Here is a 17,347-nt window from a genome sequence, read left to right as displayed (position 1 = left end):
AATGTTAAAGGTTAATTTACATTAAAACAAATTATCAGGTGTCAATGAAAAATCAAAACCAAAAAATCCTTATAAACGATTATCTAGAAAAGTACTTTATTTCGAATACTTTTGTTCATTATCAAGTAAAGTATTTAATTTAAAATACTTCTCTTGAAAATTTATTTGTGGGGATTGTTTGGTTTTGGTTTTTGATTGATACCTGATAATTTATTTTAACGTAAATTAAATTTGTTTAGGTGGTTTTTTACTTCTAAATTTTTTAAATTTTACCTTAAAGACCTTTCTCATTAAATATGCAATTATTTATCTAAATTGTTTGCTTTTATATATTAACAACTTTGACATTGATCAAATGAGTTACATTTTCTTATTGTGAGGTATTTTGAAATGTGTAGCATTGAGTATTTTTGTTAATTGTTTATAACAATTATTTATTTTTCTTATAGACATTTGACACTTTAAAACTTTATCGTAATTTAATTTTTAATTTTGTATTATCACTTGTTTGTTAAAAAGAAAATTATTATAAACAATTAAAATGCAAAACATTTCTAATTATAACTCTAAACTGTCTTATGCATACAAGAAATTGAAAAGAAAAGAAACACACCCCTCAAATAAATATAGCGCTAATAATATATAAAACACTCACCGTTGTGACCACACCTGTCCACCTTTCCTCTCCTAGCAGGAACATCTCGAATGATCTCCTTCCATGAGTGTGGAACCGAAACTCCCCAACAGCACCCTTCATAAGTGTGGAAAGCCAAGAAAAACTGAAAAATGTGACTACCATCTCCCTCCTAGGAGAAAAAACACTTAAATTACACAATTATAAGACTTTTATAACTAATTTATTTAACAGTTACATTGATATATAAATCACACTAAAAGTAAATAAATAACTGAAAAACTTACCCATACGATCTTGATCTTTCTGACGTTTCTCTTTCAACACGGGCATCCTAACGAACCATCTTCATATCACAGGAAATGGAGTCTAAACGTAACTGTAACAAAAGAAAACGTTCATTAATTACTAAAATCAAAAAAAGAAGGTACGTAGAATTTTATGATACCAACAATCTTTTACAGCACCAGACCAGCATATTGGATAAAACAACAAAAGAATTTTCAAATTAGTTTCAGCAATTCTATAACAGATATACCCACAGATAACAAAACTGCAAACTTATTTTGTCCAAAAATATAGTATTAATTGTTAAAATAAAACGTTTAACTGTTATTTACTTACATTAACAATTGGAAAATGTTTTGTTCTAGGTCGATCGTTTAAGCAACTGAATAGTAGAGTAAAGAAAGAGCAAGTATTCGGGTAATAAAGGATAGAAAATGCGCTCGGAAATGACAAAGTACCCAATATTCTCAATTACCTACGATTTTTATTAGGATATTTAAGTATTAAGTATAGATTATCATCATTAAATGTTATAATAAAAGTGCACATTCAATTAATTTTCGGGAAAGTTAAATCTGTTCTACAACAGACAACTGGATTAGGAATAAATATTTAATTTTTATACTTCAAGAGATAAACAGAAAGTGTAGGGCAGCTAAGGAGTATTGAATTGACATTAGGTGTAAAGAAATAATAGAAAAGTTTGAAGCAGGCAAAACTGATAAACAAGAGGAGTAAGGTACAGCTATAATACTATAAGAAACGTGGATATTTGAAAAAAATATTAAAACCTGTGAACAAACCAAAAGCTAGACTTATTAGCAAAGGAAAACACAAAGTTAGAAGAATTAGTATCCCCACAATGAGAGAACAATTTGACTTGTCATTAAAATGTAGGGATGAGATACAGAGATACAAAAGTGCAGAAAAGTGTTAATTATACAGTTTGTTTAAAAAGCAAAAAGTAATTACAAAACGTGCTTTTAGAGCAATTTCTTTTTTCCCCTTTAAAATTATTATTGTACTTTCCACTGTTAAACACTAAAATTAAACACTGAAATAGTTATCAATTAATTGCCATTTTTAAAAATTAAATACATCTAAATTGTTGATTTTTTCGATTTCAAAAAGTGCAAAACATTCCGTATTTAAATCAGATCCTTTTCCACCAGTGAAACGCCGAAATGACCGGACTTACAGCTTCGAATTTTCGAAACTGTAGGCCTGGCCATTTCGACGAGGTCACTGAGGGAGAAGGATAAATACGGAGTCGCGGTAAATTATATAAGCTAGCTATCCAGNAAAATGTTATCGTTATTGTATTTTGGACACGATGATCAACAAAGAAAAAGTTCGTAATGTTATGAACCCTGAGGAAAATGGTTTTTTTAAAATCTTTCCAATTTATTTTCTAGGAGTGTGTAGAGACAGCGTAGTGAACGACATTTGTAGAAATTTGATACTCATTGTGAAAACAAATAATGTCCGACAAGGTCCTTTTCTACTAAGGATATCGACTTATCAAACTAAAGTAAGATGTAAAGCAAAATGTGTTCTCGGTCAGTAATCTGATTTTGAATTCATCTCGCTGAGTAGCATGGCCTAGAGCCCTAAAGACTTAGACCATTGCTTAACTTTCTGGATTCTGGGTCCTTCTGACCTGGTCAACGTTAGTTTATGATATGATATGAGCAGTAATCATATTCCATAATCATTCATGTCTCTTCTTCCTTTATTTCGTCCGTTTCATCTTTCTCACCCCAGCTACCATCCACCTACTTCCACGATTCCTAAAAATGACCTTGGCCCTACCCTCCGACATAGTCCAGAGCAACCAACAGTAGTAGCTCATGCGAATTAAACACCAAAAAATAAGAACTGATCTGTAACATATAAACCACTTAGATATAGTTCAGACGTTCAAAATTGGCACAGTCTGCAATAAAACTGATGCATTTACTTTGTTCTTTCAAATTACTAATTAGATTAGGGCGGTTGCTGACACAATGCGTACTTTTACTCACGACAGACGTTGTAAGGAATATCGTAAGCATAGAAAAGAGATGTCAGGTGGGAATTGCAGCGGACACAAATAAAGAAAAAGGAATAACATTACACCAATTGAAGTGTAACAGAAAGAGACACAGACAAGTAGAATTTGATATATGACGTTCATTATCCCAAAGTTTATTTTTGAATTTATTTTCCATTATTTTTAGGCACTGTAAGAGCGTTACAATCAAAATTGAAGAGTTCCTGATTCCCTACTTTTCTCCAACCTATTTAAATAAACGTTGTAGAAAGAAAGAAACGCGATGTGTAGGTATTCAATTTCCGAAAAGGTTTCGGTTAAAAATAAAGCTTTCTATATTGCAGAAAATTGCTTGCGATTAGTTAGAAGGAAACCAGAGAACAATATAGCATTGCCAAACGAACGGTTGAGCATTTGTATTGCCGAGAATAAACCCAGTCCGGGGTTAATTCCTTGCAAGATTTTCGGATATGTCAGCTGGTCGTTGTTGGGGAGTTCATTACTATGGCAAAGTGGCCGTGTAAGAAGCTAATGTTTGTTTTAAATAACCTCATACATTACATTTTTATTTCGCCGTTTCGCGAGAAAATGAATTCCACGGGCGAAGGGCAAGTGTGCATGTGATGTGAGTGAATATATATATATATGTGTGTGTGTGTGTGTAAAAGATGATATGAGTGTGGAAGAGAGAATAATACAGAATTGGCAGGAACAAGTAGTCGAGGAGAGAAAAAAATGTGGATAAGTCGGTTAATGTTAGGTACCAGAAGATAACAGTAGATAAACAAATATGGACATAGTACGAGGAAAAGGAAGAAACGGTAAAAAAAGGAAGTGGATATTTCGGTGGGAAAAATAGAGTGAGCGGAGACGATGATGGGAAAAAAGAAATGTTAAAGAATGTTTGAAGCTAAATATTAGAGAATTGGATAGGAGAGTGTTACAATAATAAATGGTTTAAAGGTGGTGAGGACCACAGGAGAGGAAAATAAAATAAATAGTTAGGTTCAGAATAACAGAATAATAAAGCACAAGTAAGAAAAGGGGGGAGTTACGAGAGAGGTTGGAATACTAGAAATAAGTGGTAGAGGGGTTGGTAAGGGAGGAAGTTGTAAAAGAGATAGATGAGCTAAAAAGGAAAAAAGTGGTGGGGCTAGAAAAGGTTATGGAATTTTGAGAGATAAGAGGACGAAGAGGAAGGAAAGAAACAAAATGTGAGGAATTATGCATATCTAGGATATATGCTGTGATAATAATAAACGTATCATTATATTACCAATTAAGTAGCTTAGGAGAGGGCAACTATGGGGAGCGTATAGGGTTAGGTCAGAAATTATGTGTGTGTCGTAATTAGAAATAAATATGTCAGATTCTGTAATAAGAAGGGAGACTATATATAAGAAGATGAGGGAAGAAGCGATAAAAAGGATAGTAAAATATAAGTAGAAGATGGGAAGGCTAATAGAAGGGGATATCAGGAAGGAAATATGAAGAAAACAGGGAATCGAAATACGGACGAAAAGTAGATATAATAGAGAGGAGGAGAGGGCTTTGAAGATATTAAAAATTAATCAGGAGCAGGCGTGAGCGTAATTGAGGGAAGAATGTCAACGTAGGAAAATTGATGAGGAAGAGATGTAGGGAAATAAGGGGAGAGGATCTAAAAAAATTAGAGTCAAGATGCGTAAACATTTTGTAAAGCGACTGGCAAAGGGAGGGAGGGAAACAGAATAGGACGCACGGTATAGAATATGTGACAGGGAGGTAGAATGTCTAAAACATGTGCTAGGAGCTTAGGAGGATGTGAGGACAATAGAACTGGGGGAGAATTGGTGAATCGAGATAGGGGTAGCAATGTTTTCACAAATATGGAAAAGTGTTTGTTTGATATTAACGTGTTCTCCAATTTAATTATTTTTAATACCAACCAACAATCTTCTGTGCCACCGGCGTATTGCATAAAACAACAAAAGAATTTACAAATTCGTTTCAGCAATTCTATAACAGTAGTACCCACAGATAAGAAAACTGCAAACTTAATTTGTCCAAAAATAAAGTATTAATTGTTAAAATAAAACCTTTAATTGTTATTTACTTACATTAACAATTGGAAAATGTTTTGTTCTAAGTCGATGGTTTAAGCAACTGACTGGTAGAGTCAAGAAAGAGCAAGTATTCGGGTAATAAAGGAAAGAAAATGCGCTCGGAAACGATAAAGTACCCAATATTCTCAATTACATTTGAATTTTATTAGGATATTTAAGTATTAAGTATAGACTATCATCATCTTTCAAACATTGAAGGAATTTTCAAAAATAATACGTGTTTTAAATGTTATCATAAAAGTGCACATTGTTCTACTAATTTTCAGGAAAGTTAAATGTGTTCTACAACAGACAACTGGATTAGGAATAAATATTTAATTTTTATACTTCAAGAAATAAACAGTAGGGCAGCTAAGGAGTATTGGATTGACATTAGGTGTAAAGAAATATTAGAAAAGTTTAAAGCAGATAAAACTGATATACAAGAGGAGTAAGGTACAGCTATAATACCATAGGAAACGTGGATATTTGAAAAAAATTCCAAAACCTATAAACAAACCAAAAGCTAGACTTATTAGCAAAGGAAAACACAAAGTTAGAAGAATTAAGATCCCCACAATGAGAGAACAATTTGACTTGGCATTAAACAATTTAATGAATATTTAATAAGACACCAGTTGCCGATGGGGTACAGGCGGAAATATCAAAATAAACAGGTGAAATATTAGAGATCATATACATATTTCAACCGATTAGATTTTAGGAAAATCCCAGAGGACTATATCAAAATGTGCTAAAGGTCATGCTAGAATAGAGAGCGCGGATAAATGCCCAAAATTTAGAATAATCAGAAAAGGCTGATGAGAATGTTAAATAGGAAAAGTTAAATACACTTGAAAATGTAGGGATGGGATACAGAGATACAAAAGTGCAGAAAAGTGTTAATTATACAGTTTGTTTAAAAAGCAAAAAGTAATTACAAAACGTGCTTTTAGAGCAATTTCTTTTTTCCCCTTTAAAATTATTATTGTACTTTCCACTGTTAAACACTAAAATTAAACACTGAAATAGTTATCAATTAATTGCCATTTTTAAAAATTAAATACATCTAAATTGTTGATTTTTTCGATTTCAAAAAGTGCAAAACATTCCGTATTTAAATCAGATCCTTTTCCACCAGTGAAACGCCGAAATGACCGGACTTACAGCTTCGAATTTTCGAAACTGTAGGCCTGGCCATTTCGACGAGGTCACTGAGGGAGAAGGATAAATACGGAGTCGCGGTAAATTATATAAGCTAGCTATCCAGCCACTCTTTCCGAAGCCCCAAACCTCATACAATGAACCACCTAGGCGCCATCAGCAGTTCATCTGAGTGAGACAACTTACTCAAGTGACCGTATAATATACCTAAGGCTAGCTGCTACAAGCGAACTATATGTACTTAGTAAAAGGAAAACAATGGCGGTGAAAAGGTTAAACTAAAAGACATTTTTTCACGCCTATTATACAAAATTTTAAACAAAATTTATATTGGGTAGGTGACAAATGTAAATTAGAAGAAAATTGTAGAACAGTTTTTTTGAAAAATGTTTGCAAATACTAATTTTACAGACTTCTTTAGTTTACCCTCCCAAAACATACTTATATTAATGAAAACAAGATTAAACAAATTTTGTTTTATACTATGAAAAGGTAAAAATTATTATTTTGTTAAAATAGTCGTACAAATTTTGAATTTGAAAACTTACGTACATATCATACGTATACACGTTATTTTATAAAAATTAACGAATAAAACCAAAATTCTTTTACGTAATTCACAAAAGTTCGTAAAGATCATTTATAAAAATATATTTTGTCCTTAAAAGAAATTCTTAATTAAAACTATTGTGTAATTCAGTGTTCACAATTGCAATCATACAACTAGTACTTGCGCGTTTGGATTCACTCTTTGTTATCAAATTGAGACATCCCTAATGTAATAATTAAGGAGCACCGTTATTATTTAAAACATAACAAACACTAAATTTAACGATGACGAACATGCAAGGTAATGATCAAAACGTATGATAACTCTTATTTCAATAACTCACCACTTTTCGTAATCCTAATCCTAAGTGCAACTTTAGCCCCAATCATTGTTCAAATTCACATTGATGATTACACAACACGATATCGGATATGTTTTCTTTACTAATCTACGAAAACTAACGCGATAATTCAATTAATTAATAGCACTCGATACTACCCATTAACATGGCGCCGAATTAATAATAACAGTAAATTGTAATATTATTTTCTATTGTTCGTGTTGGATCGGAGTGTTTTTCTTTTACAGGAAATGTTTCAGTTTCCATCTCTTTCTCACTCTCATTATATCTATCTCATTCTTTCATTCTTTGACGAAGCAAGCCGTTTTGTTTATGACGAATTCGCTTTTATCAGTCATGAAAAAACACAGACAAGTATATGTCGCCTTGAAAGAACAAAAAAACGTTTACTCGATGAATAAAAGGATATCAAAAAATAAAAAGATGTACCAAGGGAGCCAATATATGAGGTTTCAGTAAAATGAATTCGGCTGTTTAATTTTATCGCGCCAATTCTACAGAATAATGTGTTAATTCTAGTAACGCCTATCAACACTTTATTCGATGTTTCTTTTGGACAATAAACAGCAACAGGAGGTCGTATACCATATGAAGAAAACGTTCTTTTTGTCCAACACAAAGATTGATTTGATCAATTAATGCGGCAAGTGACACAATTATAATGCCATTAAATATGTTAAACAGAAATTGAGACTTGTCCCAACCATTACAATATTTATAAGGATTAGCAAATCTGAAGGTAACAAAGTCTCTAGAAGTCTATTCTAGAATCACTTCCAACATTGTGGATATAAGAGGTTAAATGGTTGATTACTTTTTATACTTTCGGCCTGTTCTATTGTAACTGTTCTACTTCCTTTTGCGTAAATATTAAAGGGTGTTTTGAATGGCCCAAGAGGTCTAACATGATTTATTGCGTTACCTTTCATTTTATACTCAAAAATAACATTATAGTTCTAAATTTTGCAACGTTCTGTATTCGTAAATTAAATTAAATTGAATAATATAAACATCATCAATATCACAACTACAATATTTACTACCCCCCTTGAGGCAAAACAATCAAATGTTTCGTGTAAGCATACGTAAACGAGTCTGGGTCTATATTCGCCCACTGTTTCGATAAGAAGTTCTTCCGCAAGATAGATGAAATCACAAACACCAGTGTCCACATTCAAATGGACTATAATTAGGTTGGTTTTTAGTGTCTGTAACTTAACATCGAAATGACAAATTATATAATTCAAACCGTCTGTTGTTTTATGATTTTTGTTTCGTGTTGTTTTGGAAAGGGAAAGTTTGTGGAAGAAAAGACGGAATGTCCCAAAATCAAACCCGTTAGGAACTTTGATTTGAACGAGGTAAGAAAAAAAATATGCATTAAATTTTTGATACTTTAAAACAATTGAAAATAAATTACTACAAAGAAAAACCTTTAAATTTTTAATTTTCTACGAAATTATAGTGCCTAACTGAATACGCAGTTATATGAACTTCTTTGTACTGAACAAAGTGTTAATGAGTCATAACATCATAACGTATCATTTCCGACTAATTACTCACAAAATACGTACATACACAAACAACAATTTCTAGTAAATACTTAAAAGTTCTAGTGTTATTAATAAACATGAATATGCTGGAAAAAAACGAATATGCTACACGCGCCAAGGGTTTCATGCCTGTACTGTTAAGTAGGGCAATTTCAAAAAATTCTATAGAAAATAACCCCTAATGTTTTCAAAATGAAAGTTTGTTAATACTCGACCTTTCAAATGACAATAGTACGCACCAAGGGTAGAAAACACGGCATTCCCTTTTGCCAACGAGGACGGTTAACCCCTTGATTTCAGGGATGAATGAACAACATAAATTCCTAAAGATAATTGATGCATTAATTGCATTTGCTTTACCGGGCCGTAAACAACAGTGAAAACAACCCTATGTTGAAAACATTAACCTTGAGAAAATCTTGCACTTTCCTCCCTGATATTAGGGAAAAAATGAGATATGGTAAAAAAATGTACTTATTATTCCCCGAATGTTAGCTCTCTTTAGAAGTTGAATGAATGGTTGAACTATAAGTCGAGAACGAATCATAGTCCTTTTTCTACTGCAACATTAAATATCCTGAAAATTAGTAGGCACTCTAATTTTGGGATAATTTAAACCCACATTTTTCGTTAAAAAATTATGTATGAAGGAGAAAATCTCAAAAATTACTGAATCGAGTTTAAAAATTATTTCAATGTTTGAAAGCTTCAGCGTTTCATATGATCGTAGCCTATTTTTAATACTTAAACATAATAAAATTATAGGTAGTTCCTTTCCGAGCGTCTTTTCTATCCTTTATTATCCGAATACTTGCTCTCTCCTTTTCGCTATCAGTTTCGCCTGAACGATTGGTCAGAAACAAAACATTTTACACATTTTAATATAAATAGCAATTAACAGTTTTGCTTCAGCAATTGGGTAAAACGAATTTAATTTTTGAAAAAATTAAATTTTGATTTTGTTACCTGTGAGTATCAATGTTATAAGAATATGTACACATGTTCGTTTAATTCGTTATGTACGGATGGAAATCTTAAAAATCCTGAACTCAATTTGAAAATTCTTTCCTATAGCTGTTCAATATTTCCAGTTTTCTTTTAACTTTTTTATCCCTTTAAACATTACCTACCATACTAATTATAACTTTGTATAGGTTTGTAATGTAATTCGATAATTCTATCTCATCCGGTATTACAACTTTATACAACTAGTTATCTGCATTAATTCCTTGCAAGTATTAATATTAATCTTGGTACAGAAACTCTTTAAAGCAAATAATAAAAGAACAGGCACTTTACATTCAAAACTACCCTTTAATAGAAGTTTTGTTCGGGTTCATCAGGTTTTCTTATAACGGAAAATTTTAAAAGTCATAAATCTGATACTTAATTTTTTACAGATGTTAGGGACATGGTATATTATCCAGTACTATGCAAGTTCGGAAGAAGCTTTGCCGTACCGGTGTATGCGGGCAGAATTTTCAATATCGTCATTACCTCTGCACGTTACGATGAATTTCACGTACAGTTTTGTTGATGACCCTATCAATGAACATTTATTCGGTAATATCACGTGGACAGTTCCTGATACAATGCAGCCAGCCCATTGGACACATTCAGAGGATACATGCAAGTCCTTTTAAATGTTAATAAGTCCAAAATAATACACCAAGTACTTACACAAAAAAAATTATGTTCGAAAAACATTGAATTAAGGAAGCAAATTAATTAGAAAATCCCAAAGTCACAGCGTTTTGTTGGTTGCATTCTAGTTTCTTCAGAGAACTTAAATTTACAACAATATGGTCAAATAATAAAATATGTAGGCACTCAATATCAAATATACACAATTTTTGTTTTCATTGTTTCGCCACAATTGTTATGAAATTCTGGCGTTTTCTTTTACGTTTTTTATATGTTTTTACTGTCCAAAATTTTATCTATAATAGTTTGATGTTTGTATAATATTTAACTAGTATTCGTCTAACTCTTGTAACTCCACACTAATAACTACGAAAAAAAACTCACCGTTCAAATTACGAACACGGACGTAGCCGGACGTTCTTTTTGCATCATTGTGCTTTGACACCAATAAAACTGTTTTATAATTTTTAACCGCGGTATATGCTTTTCTTTTATTTTTCCACTTCCATCTAACTATACCTAGTTTTCTAATTAAACATTTTTTTGTGTATTACAGACGAAGGGATTTATAACACGTATGTGCTTGATTCCGACTATTCTACTTGGGCCCTTCTAATGCACTGTGCAGAAAAATCAAAAAGTCCAAGATACTTATCTAGCTTCATTATGAGTAGAGAGCCATTATTAGGAATCAATGTTATTTCTTATTTAAGAGAAAAACTGCCTAAATATGACATCGATTTAGACTACATGTTTGATATGTCTCAAAAAGATTGCGACGTGTCTTTAATGGATTTGGATGTACCTCCATCCCTTTTAGCTAATAGAATTTTGCCTTCGACAAGAAGACATCCCCTAAAAAGCCACCACTCTATTTAGGTTAATGTAAGACCAATATTGGAATATTTTATGTATAGAAGTAGTATTTTATGAAATAATCTTAATAAAACAATTAATTATGATAATTGCACTTACATCATTAATACTAAGGTATAGTTTAAATCCAGAGATGTGATTTATTTGAAATACTTGCATTTAAAATGCAAAAACAAAATAAAATACCTATTTTTATTTTGCATTTAAATACTTTTTGAGAAAAAAAATGTATTTTATTTAAAATACTTTTCCAAATGTATCTTCTATTTGCAAAATGCAAAATATATATACGATGTTGATTTTACATCAATAAAATTATTTGCAACCTTATTTTGGCTCTGATCTTTCACGCTAAGCAAACTATTTTGTCATCAGTCTTTTTTCCAATTAAAACAGGTGACAAAGGTAAATAAGGAAGCATATAGAAGAATTATTTGTTGCTGAACTGAAGAAACTATAACATAAAGATTGAAAAACGGTACCTCAATTATTTCAAACAGAAAAATATGAATTAGACTTAATCTTCGCAGCTGATGATATAGTGTAAACACCACTATTAGTCTAGATAAACTCCAATATTTAAAAAATGAGCAAATGCCTGTAAGGTTTTCTCAAAAAATATTTTATACTTAAGTAAATGTAGAAAAAAATCTATAACATAAAGATAGAAAAACTACATCCAATCACTTCAAACAGAAAAATATAAATCATACTCAATCTTCCCAGCTGGTGATATGGTGCAAACACCACTATTAGTCTAGATAAACTCCAATATTTAAAAAATGAGCAAATGCCTGCAAGGTTTTCTTAAAANTCAAAGTATTTTGAAAGTTCGGTTAGTTTAACAGTAATTTCTACGTTCGGTAAACTTTTTTTCTTATTATATGTACGTACTTTGTATATACAATTTTATTTAAAAGGGAATAGCCAAGTAATACTAATCTAAGCTCAGTAAGACTGTACACCTTGTTAGTTTTTATATCCTACAAATCGAGATAATTCTTACCATTCCGTGACTGCCTTATCTGATAAAAAAGTCATTGGGTTAAAGACAAGTTAGGGTAAACAATTTTCTAATGGAATGGAATGGTGATGTTATGATGTAGGAATTTAGGACTATCAAAATAAAAGATGTATCAAAACGGTAACATTTACTGGCCAAAAATGATTACATTCTCAAAAATTTGCATGAAAAATTAAATGGAAAATTAAGGTGATGAAAATCATAATTCATAAAGCTAACAATTCCTCTTGTTTTAATAATAAAAAATTTAAATAAACCAAAAATAAATAGGTGCACGCTTTTAGAATTTTTTTAAATGTGATTAAAGAAAAACAAAGAAAATACAAAACTCTATAATTAGACAAGGTTTAGGCATAAATAAACGAAAACATTAAATATTAATACAGGATGTACAAATGTAAAACCGACTATTTTTCTGTAAGTACAACATATCAAAATATTAAAACAAATTGCAATTTTTTTAGTTTAAATAGCTTAAATCCCTAAGTTTCTAGTTGAAGACTGAAGTAAATTTATTCTTTTTTTTATTAAAACACAAGAATTGCATCTAGTCAGGTAACTTGTCTGACTTTTGCCTATTATTTAATGGTAATAATAAATGATCCATTGCTAATCTTTCAAGTATTTACTTTAGACGGCAGCTTCAATTCATATATTTAGCGAATATAAACCCAAAGTTAAATGTAAAACAATTTTTTTAATCAACCATTTGTGAATTAAGATTATCTATTTGTTATTGGCTATTATATTTTCTAAATTTTGGTGAAAGTCGCATCTAAATCGGTTCAGAAATAACCAAGTTATCCTTTTTCAAAATTTTCTTTAACTTTATTATAAGTGGCGCCTAGTATTGTTTACATCGGCATTCCTTTCATGAACTTGACCTAGCTTCTCCGAGAAAAATGATGGCCGCCGACGTATTAGCCAATGAAATGCATCTAATCAGTCTATAGCAAGGAAAACTGCGTACCTGAGTTAGTCACCCTCGATGCTTGGTAGGATGTACTTCGTTGCATAAAATTGTAGGTTATCATTACGTATTCAGTTATTAGTTTAAATATGTAATGCTCTCAAAATGCTTTGTAGGTTTATTTAGACAAACATAGGTTATCTACACTTAACATTCACACTAAATTACCAATAAAATATGTTAATTTGGTGAAAATTTCTACCCTATTTTAAATTCCATTTTCATGTTTGCACATATTCCACACCTGGCTGAATGTACCAATGTACCATGGTTGAAAAGTTGCAATGAAAAAGAAGAAACAAGGCAGTTAACCTAACAAAAGTAATTATAAAATGATGTTAAATAGTGCTACTAAAGGGCTGGATAATGATCAAACTAGCAATAAATATATTTGTATAAATTGTGGATTTCAAGTAAAAGAACTATACAAACAGTACAGCTCAAATGTATTAAAATTAACAGTCTGTGTAAGTTGTGATACAAAATTCGAAGGCCAATTTTTATTAATTTCTGTCTTATTTTAGGAAAACTGCTATTGTGAAGCTGATAAATACATTGAGTTTGATTTAGTTTTAGTAATTATTGATCTTGTTTTACTTCAAAGGGAAAGCTATCGACATATAATTAACAACACCGAATTTAAGGTTAGAATTTTGATAACAGCAAATAGTTTATAACAAGATAAAACAATGGCTTTATTTTTAAGGGACTGTGGAAGTTGGCTTTCCTTATTCTCGCCATGGAGGCTTATGCTAATTGGTCTTTAACACCTACACCAACAGCAGAAATTACTAATGAATTTTACATTGGTGATTTCAAATTTTATAGAATATTAGCTGGTGTGACCGTAAGTGGGTATTAATCACTAACAGTTTTTTAATATGCCTAAAGTTATTTTTTTATCTACTTTCTTTATATTGTTACAGAACATGCCTGCTTCTCAATATCTACATTTCTTCTGACATACTTCCTAACAAAGTTCTATAAAAGGAAGCAATATTCCCCAATAATTTTACTAAAAACTGTTACATTGTCATCTTTTGGGGTTTTCCTACTTTTACCGTCAGTTATATGGGACAATGGTGTCCATGAATTCCATTTTACATTTGTGCTTTTTTATACAACACTGTCACAATTATTTGCTTATGAAGGTAAAAAAGCATAATTTAAATTGCTTATTAACAAAATCATGCTCGTTTTCTTTTTCAGCAATTTGCAACTTCTCCAAATTATGGTCAATTTTAGTAATCGTAATATCAACTTTTTGCAAATTGTACTCTGGTGTATTATATGAAAATGTAGAACGCAATATATTAGAACTATTTCCACTTCCATTTTAGAAAAATGATATAAACCAAATTGAACATGATAAGTAATATTTAAATGTTATTTGTTATTAAATTTGTTTTCTAATAAAAATTTAAAGTTTGAAAGTAGTTTTTTTTTTTTCAAAAAAGAAAGACAAAAATTATTGAGTAAGTGAAAGCTGTCACTAAATTTTGTTAGTTTTTNTATTGACTTTTGAAAGCATACGTATAATTTCTAACATGTAATCATAAAAAATGGGCGAAGAAAGCACCCAATTTGCAAGTGGAACTTGGACATGGGATGATCTTACAAATGAATTAACTTTTCAGAGGTAAACGGTATTGATTCCCTCTTGAATTAAATTTAATAAAAGAATTTATTGTGTTGTTTCTGCAGCGCCAATCAGGACGATCAACAAGGCACCGCACAGGGTCAAACTGCGACAAAAGTTGTCGTTCAAAGTGCATTCGAAGTGAAATTTCGAGACACAGTGGACAATGTCGAAAAAGTATCAGTTTTCATTATTCACACACGATTTTGTTTTAACAATAAAAAATATCTTAATTATTTATTAAAAGTTTAAACTAATGAAATTAACAGATAAGATTCAGAAGACGTTTCCAAAGAAAAGCTAAAATAGGAACGACAAGTTATATTATTCTTCAAGACATAAAGGACGTTGTCCTTTTTCTTGCTTCCCCGAAAGACTTAACGACCAAATTTATACGATTTTTTCACACACAAACGGTGGATTCATTTTTAAGAGCAGCAATGGTATACTTTCAGTATTATATTCAGGTAAACTATGTTTAAAATAATGAATTTTACTAAATAATTAAATTGTTGGTTTGCGCATAAACAATAAATTCGAAAAATTGTTGATCCATCCTTAAATTCCATATTTTAATAGTTGACTATCGATACTAATTAACATGATCTCTACAAGTAATCGAAATTTAATCGTCCTTGGCACAGAGGTGTATGTAATTTAAGGTGTGGGAAACTTTAGTTGATAGAAGAGAAGAAGCAAAACGTAAAATACCGCACTTAGGAGTAAAAGGGATACTAGGAACTTTAAGTGATGAATTATCCTGTTTGCGCTGTGTATTGGCTCGTGAGTATACGTGTATGTTAACTGGAGCAGGTGAAATGTTAGAATTTCATCACATGGGCAGCATGCGAACCAAATCATTAACTGGCAAAGAGCGGTATCTTTTTGAAGTTCTTTTGTGTATTACAATCAGAGTTATTTGGATTGGGATGCAGAGAAAATATTTAAATCTTATTGGTAAATTAGAACTGTACTGAAATGGATTTAAAGAAACATTCCCTCTTAAGTTATTTTTATCTTAATCTCATAATAATTATCTTCTCTATCTTATTAATGTGTAATAGATTATAAAAATTATCTATTATTAGAACGAGAGCTAAACAGGCTAATCCGTGGGAAGCTTTTTAATATTATTCAGCACAGAGATATTCGTTTAGGAATAGCTTTAGAAAAGAGCAAAGAAGAAGACAGGGTGTTAGACGGAAAATATTGTGTCGACGAACGGAAGCTGTACCACAGATCACCCCTGGCACAAGAGCTAATACTAGCAGAGCACGATTATCGACTACTTGGAATTGGAGTTAAAAACTTCACCCCGTATTTAAACTTTACATTTAATAAATACATAAACAAATAATGTAAAGTTCTACAGGAAAGATGAATTAGTTAAATACCTCGAAATAGCATTTTCTGCACCAGAAACAGTACTTTTTGAAAAGGGGATTCAAGTAGGCATTCTGGGTATGCCCTCTAAATGTTTCGATGCAATGCTTTACTATAGAGGGAAAACAAGCATTGATGAAAAGAGAAATTTTCACATTCCAACCTACACTTCAGTAAGGTAATTTCTAGTTAGTAATACCTACTAAAACATAAGTAACTTTCTAGAACATGTGTTTTTTAGAGATGAAGAAGTAATAGAAGAATTTCCCACCGAAAAGCCACTTTATGAAGACAGTCAAGAAAGAAAACTGATAAGACAGAAACAGTGTGATTTATGGGTCACCCATGTTAAAACGAGTCAATCAGGAAAAGCAAAAGACGCTATTCCTTCTGTTACAGTCATTTCAACAGCGAGTACCTTAACTATTTAAATTATGTGTATTCTCTTGCAAAATTTTTTGTGACTGAATTGAATCGTTTTGAAATATGTGTACTAATCATAAATAATAAATACTGTAACACATACCCCTTTATAATTTTCTCACTTGCGATTTTTCCACTAAATTATCTCTCGAATCGATTGCGTTTGCAGTATGTTACGCCGTTTCTCAGATCTCCTCAGGGACAAATATGTACCTGAAAAAGAAAACTCTAATAAGTAGAAAATGACTACAATTTAAATAAATTAGATCCCTAAGTTAATTTCTTATTAATCGTCGAAGTAAATCTGAATTAATTTTCTTTTCTTTTAAGATACAAAGGTCTGACGTGTGATTTATAGCTATTATTTAATGGTGAAAATAAATGATAGGTTACTAATCTTTAAGTATTTTTTTATTAGACGGTTGCCTCAATTCATATACCTATTTAGAGAATATAAATCCAACAAGATGTTATACAATTCTTCTACTCGACGACATTTGTGGATTAAGATTGTCTATTTCTTATTCGCTATTAGATTATCTAAATTTTGGTGAAAGTCGCATCTAAATCGGTTCAGAAATAGCCAAGTTATCCTTTTTTAAATTTTTCTTTAACTAATTATTATAAGTGGCGCCTAGTATTGTTTACATCGGCATTCCTTTCTTGAACTTGACCTAGTTTCGGCGAGCAAAAAGATGGCCGCCGACGTATTAGCCAATGAA

General features: G+C 31.2%; 3 protein-coding genes and 1 long non-coding RNA gene across 5 annotated transcripts; 3 read left to right on the top strand and 1 right to left on the bottom strand.

Annotated features, from left to right (window-relative positions):
• Window positions 1–655: 655 nt before the first annotated feature.
• Window positions 656–7,357, bottom strand: LOC108734345. The gene is made up of 3 exons (XR_001937368.2): window positions 7,096–7,357; window positions 922–1,013; window positions 656–806 (listed from the first exon to the last, which is right to left on the bottom strand). It is a non-coding gene; the product is annotated as an uncharacterized LOC108734345 (long non-coding RNA).
• An 851-nt stretch (window positions 7,358–8,208) lies between these two features.
• Window positions 8,209–11,340, top strand: LOC108734343 (lopap). Its single transcript, XM_018465863.2, has 3 exons — window positions 8,209–8,474; window positions 10,067–10,295; window positions 10,867–11,340. Exons 1-3 carry the CDS (start codon window positions 8,340–8,342, stop codon window positions 11,187–11,189), a joined length of 687 nt encoding a protein of 228 aa, XP_018321365.1. The 5' UTR covers window positions 8,209–8,339; the 3' UTR covers window positions 11,190–11,340.
• A 1,788-nt stretch (window positions 11,341–13,128) lies between these two features.
• LOC108734344 (protein ARV1) lies at window positions 13,129–14,613 on the top strand. Of its 2 annotated transcripts, XM_025973095.1 has the most exons (6): window positions 13,129–13,232; window positions 13,297–13,647; window positions 13,705–13,824; window positions 13,887–14,031; window positions 14,107–14,331; window positions 14,390–14,613. In XM_025973095.1, the coding sequence occupies exons 2-6, from the start codon at window positions 13,513–13,515 to the stop codon at window positions 14,518–14,520; spliced, it is 756 nt and encodes a 251-aa protein (XP_025828880.1). In that variant the 5' UTR covers window positions 13,129–13,232; window positions 13,297–13,512; the 3' UTR covers window positions 14,521–14,613. The 2 variants fall into 2 exon arrangements, with proteins under 2 accessions (XP_025828880.1, XP_018321366.1); XM_018465864.2 differs by lacking the exon at window positions 14,390–14,613 and having other exon boundaries at window positions 13,141–13,232; window positions 13,887–14,027; window positions 14,107–14,240.
• An 87-nt stretch (window positions 14,614–14,700) lies between these two features.
• On the top strand, window positions 14,701–16,722 carry LOC108734342 (protein phosphatase 1 regulatory subunit 36-like). Its single transcript, XM_025973094.1, has 7 exons — window positions 14,701–14,819; window positions 14,885–14,996; window positions 15,089–15,286; window positions 15,482–15,776; window positions 15,908–16,136; window positions 16,192–16,380; window positions 16,444–16,722. The coding sequence occupies exons 1-7, from the start codon at window positions 14,743–14,745 to the stop codon at window positions 16,631–16,633; spliced, it is 1,290 nt and encodes a 429-aa protein (XP_025828879.1). The 5' UTR covers window positions 14,701–14,742; the 3' UTR covers window positions 16,634–16,722.
• The last annotated feature ends 625 nt before the right edge of the window (window positions 16,723–17,347 follow it).

The sequence above is a fragment of the Agrilus planipennis genome, unplaced genomic scaffold (genome assembly GCF_000699045.2).
Source record: "Agrilus planipennis isolate EAB-ADULT unplaced genomic scaffold, Apla_2.0 scaffold83, whole genome shotgun sequence".
In the NCBI taxonomy this organism is placed as follows: Eukaryota; Metazoa; Arthropoda; class Insecta; order Coleoptera; family Buprestidae; genus Agrilus; species Agrilus planipennis.
Note: the sequence above shows the minus strand (reverse complement) of the source record. Positions and strands in the feature narration are given on the sequence as shown.

Excerpts from the sequence above, each read along its gene's own strand:
- LOC108734343 (XM_018465863.2), top strand. The coding sequence starts at position 8,340 with ATGACAAATTATATAATTCAAACCGTCTGTTGTTTTATGATTTTTGTT. Across the intron at positions 8,475-10,066 it reads GGAACTTTGATTTGAACGAG|ATGTTAGGGACATGGTATAT; the intron begins GTAAGAAAAAAA and ends AATTTTTTACAG. Across the intron at positions 10,296-10,866 it reads GACACATTCAGAGGATACAT|ACGAAGGGATTTATAACACG; the intron begins GCAAGTCCTTTT and ends TGTGTATTACAG.
- LOC108734344 (XM_025973095.1), top strand. The coding sequence starts at position 13,513 with ATGATGTTAAATAGTGCTACTAAAGGGCTGGATAATGATCAAACTAGC. Across the intron at positions 13,648-13,704 it reads TATTAAAATTAACAGTCTGT|GAAAACTGCTATTGTGAAGC; the intron begins GTAAGTTGTGAT and ends GTCTTATTTTAG. Across the intron at positions 13,825-13,886 it reads TTAACAACACCGAATTTAAG|GGACTGTGGAAGTTGGCTTT; the intron begins GTTAGAATTTTG and ends TTTATTTTTAAG.
- LOC108734342 (XM_025973094.1), top strand. The coding sequence starts at position 14,743 with ATGGGCGAAGAAAGCACCCAATTTGCAAGTGGAACTTGGACATGGGAT. Across the intron at positions 14,820-14,884 it reads AATGAATTAACTTTTCAGAG|CGCCAATCAGGACGATCAAC; the intron begins GTAAACGGTATT and ends TTGTTTCTGCAG. Across the intron at positions 16,137-16,191 it reads GGAGTTAAAAACTTCACCCC|GAAAGATGAATTAGTTAAAT; the intron begins GTATTTAAACTT and ends AAAGTTCTACAG.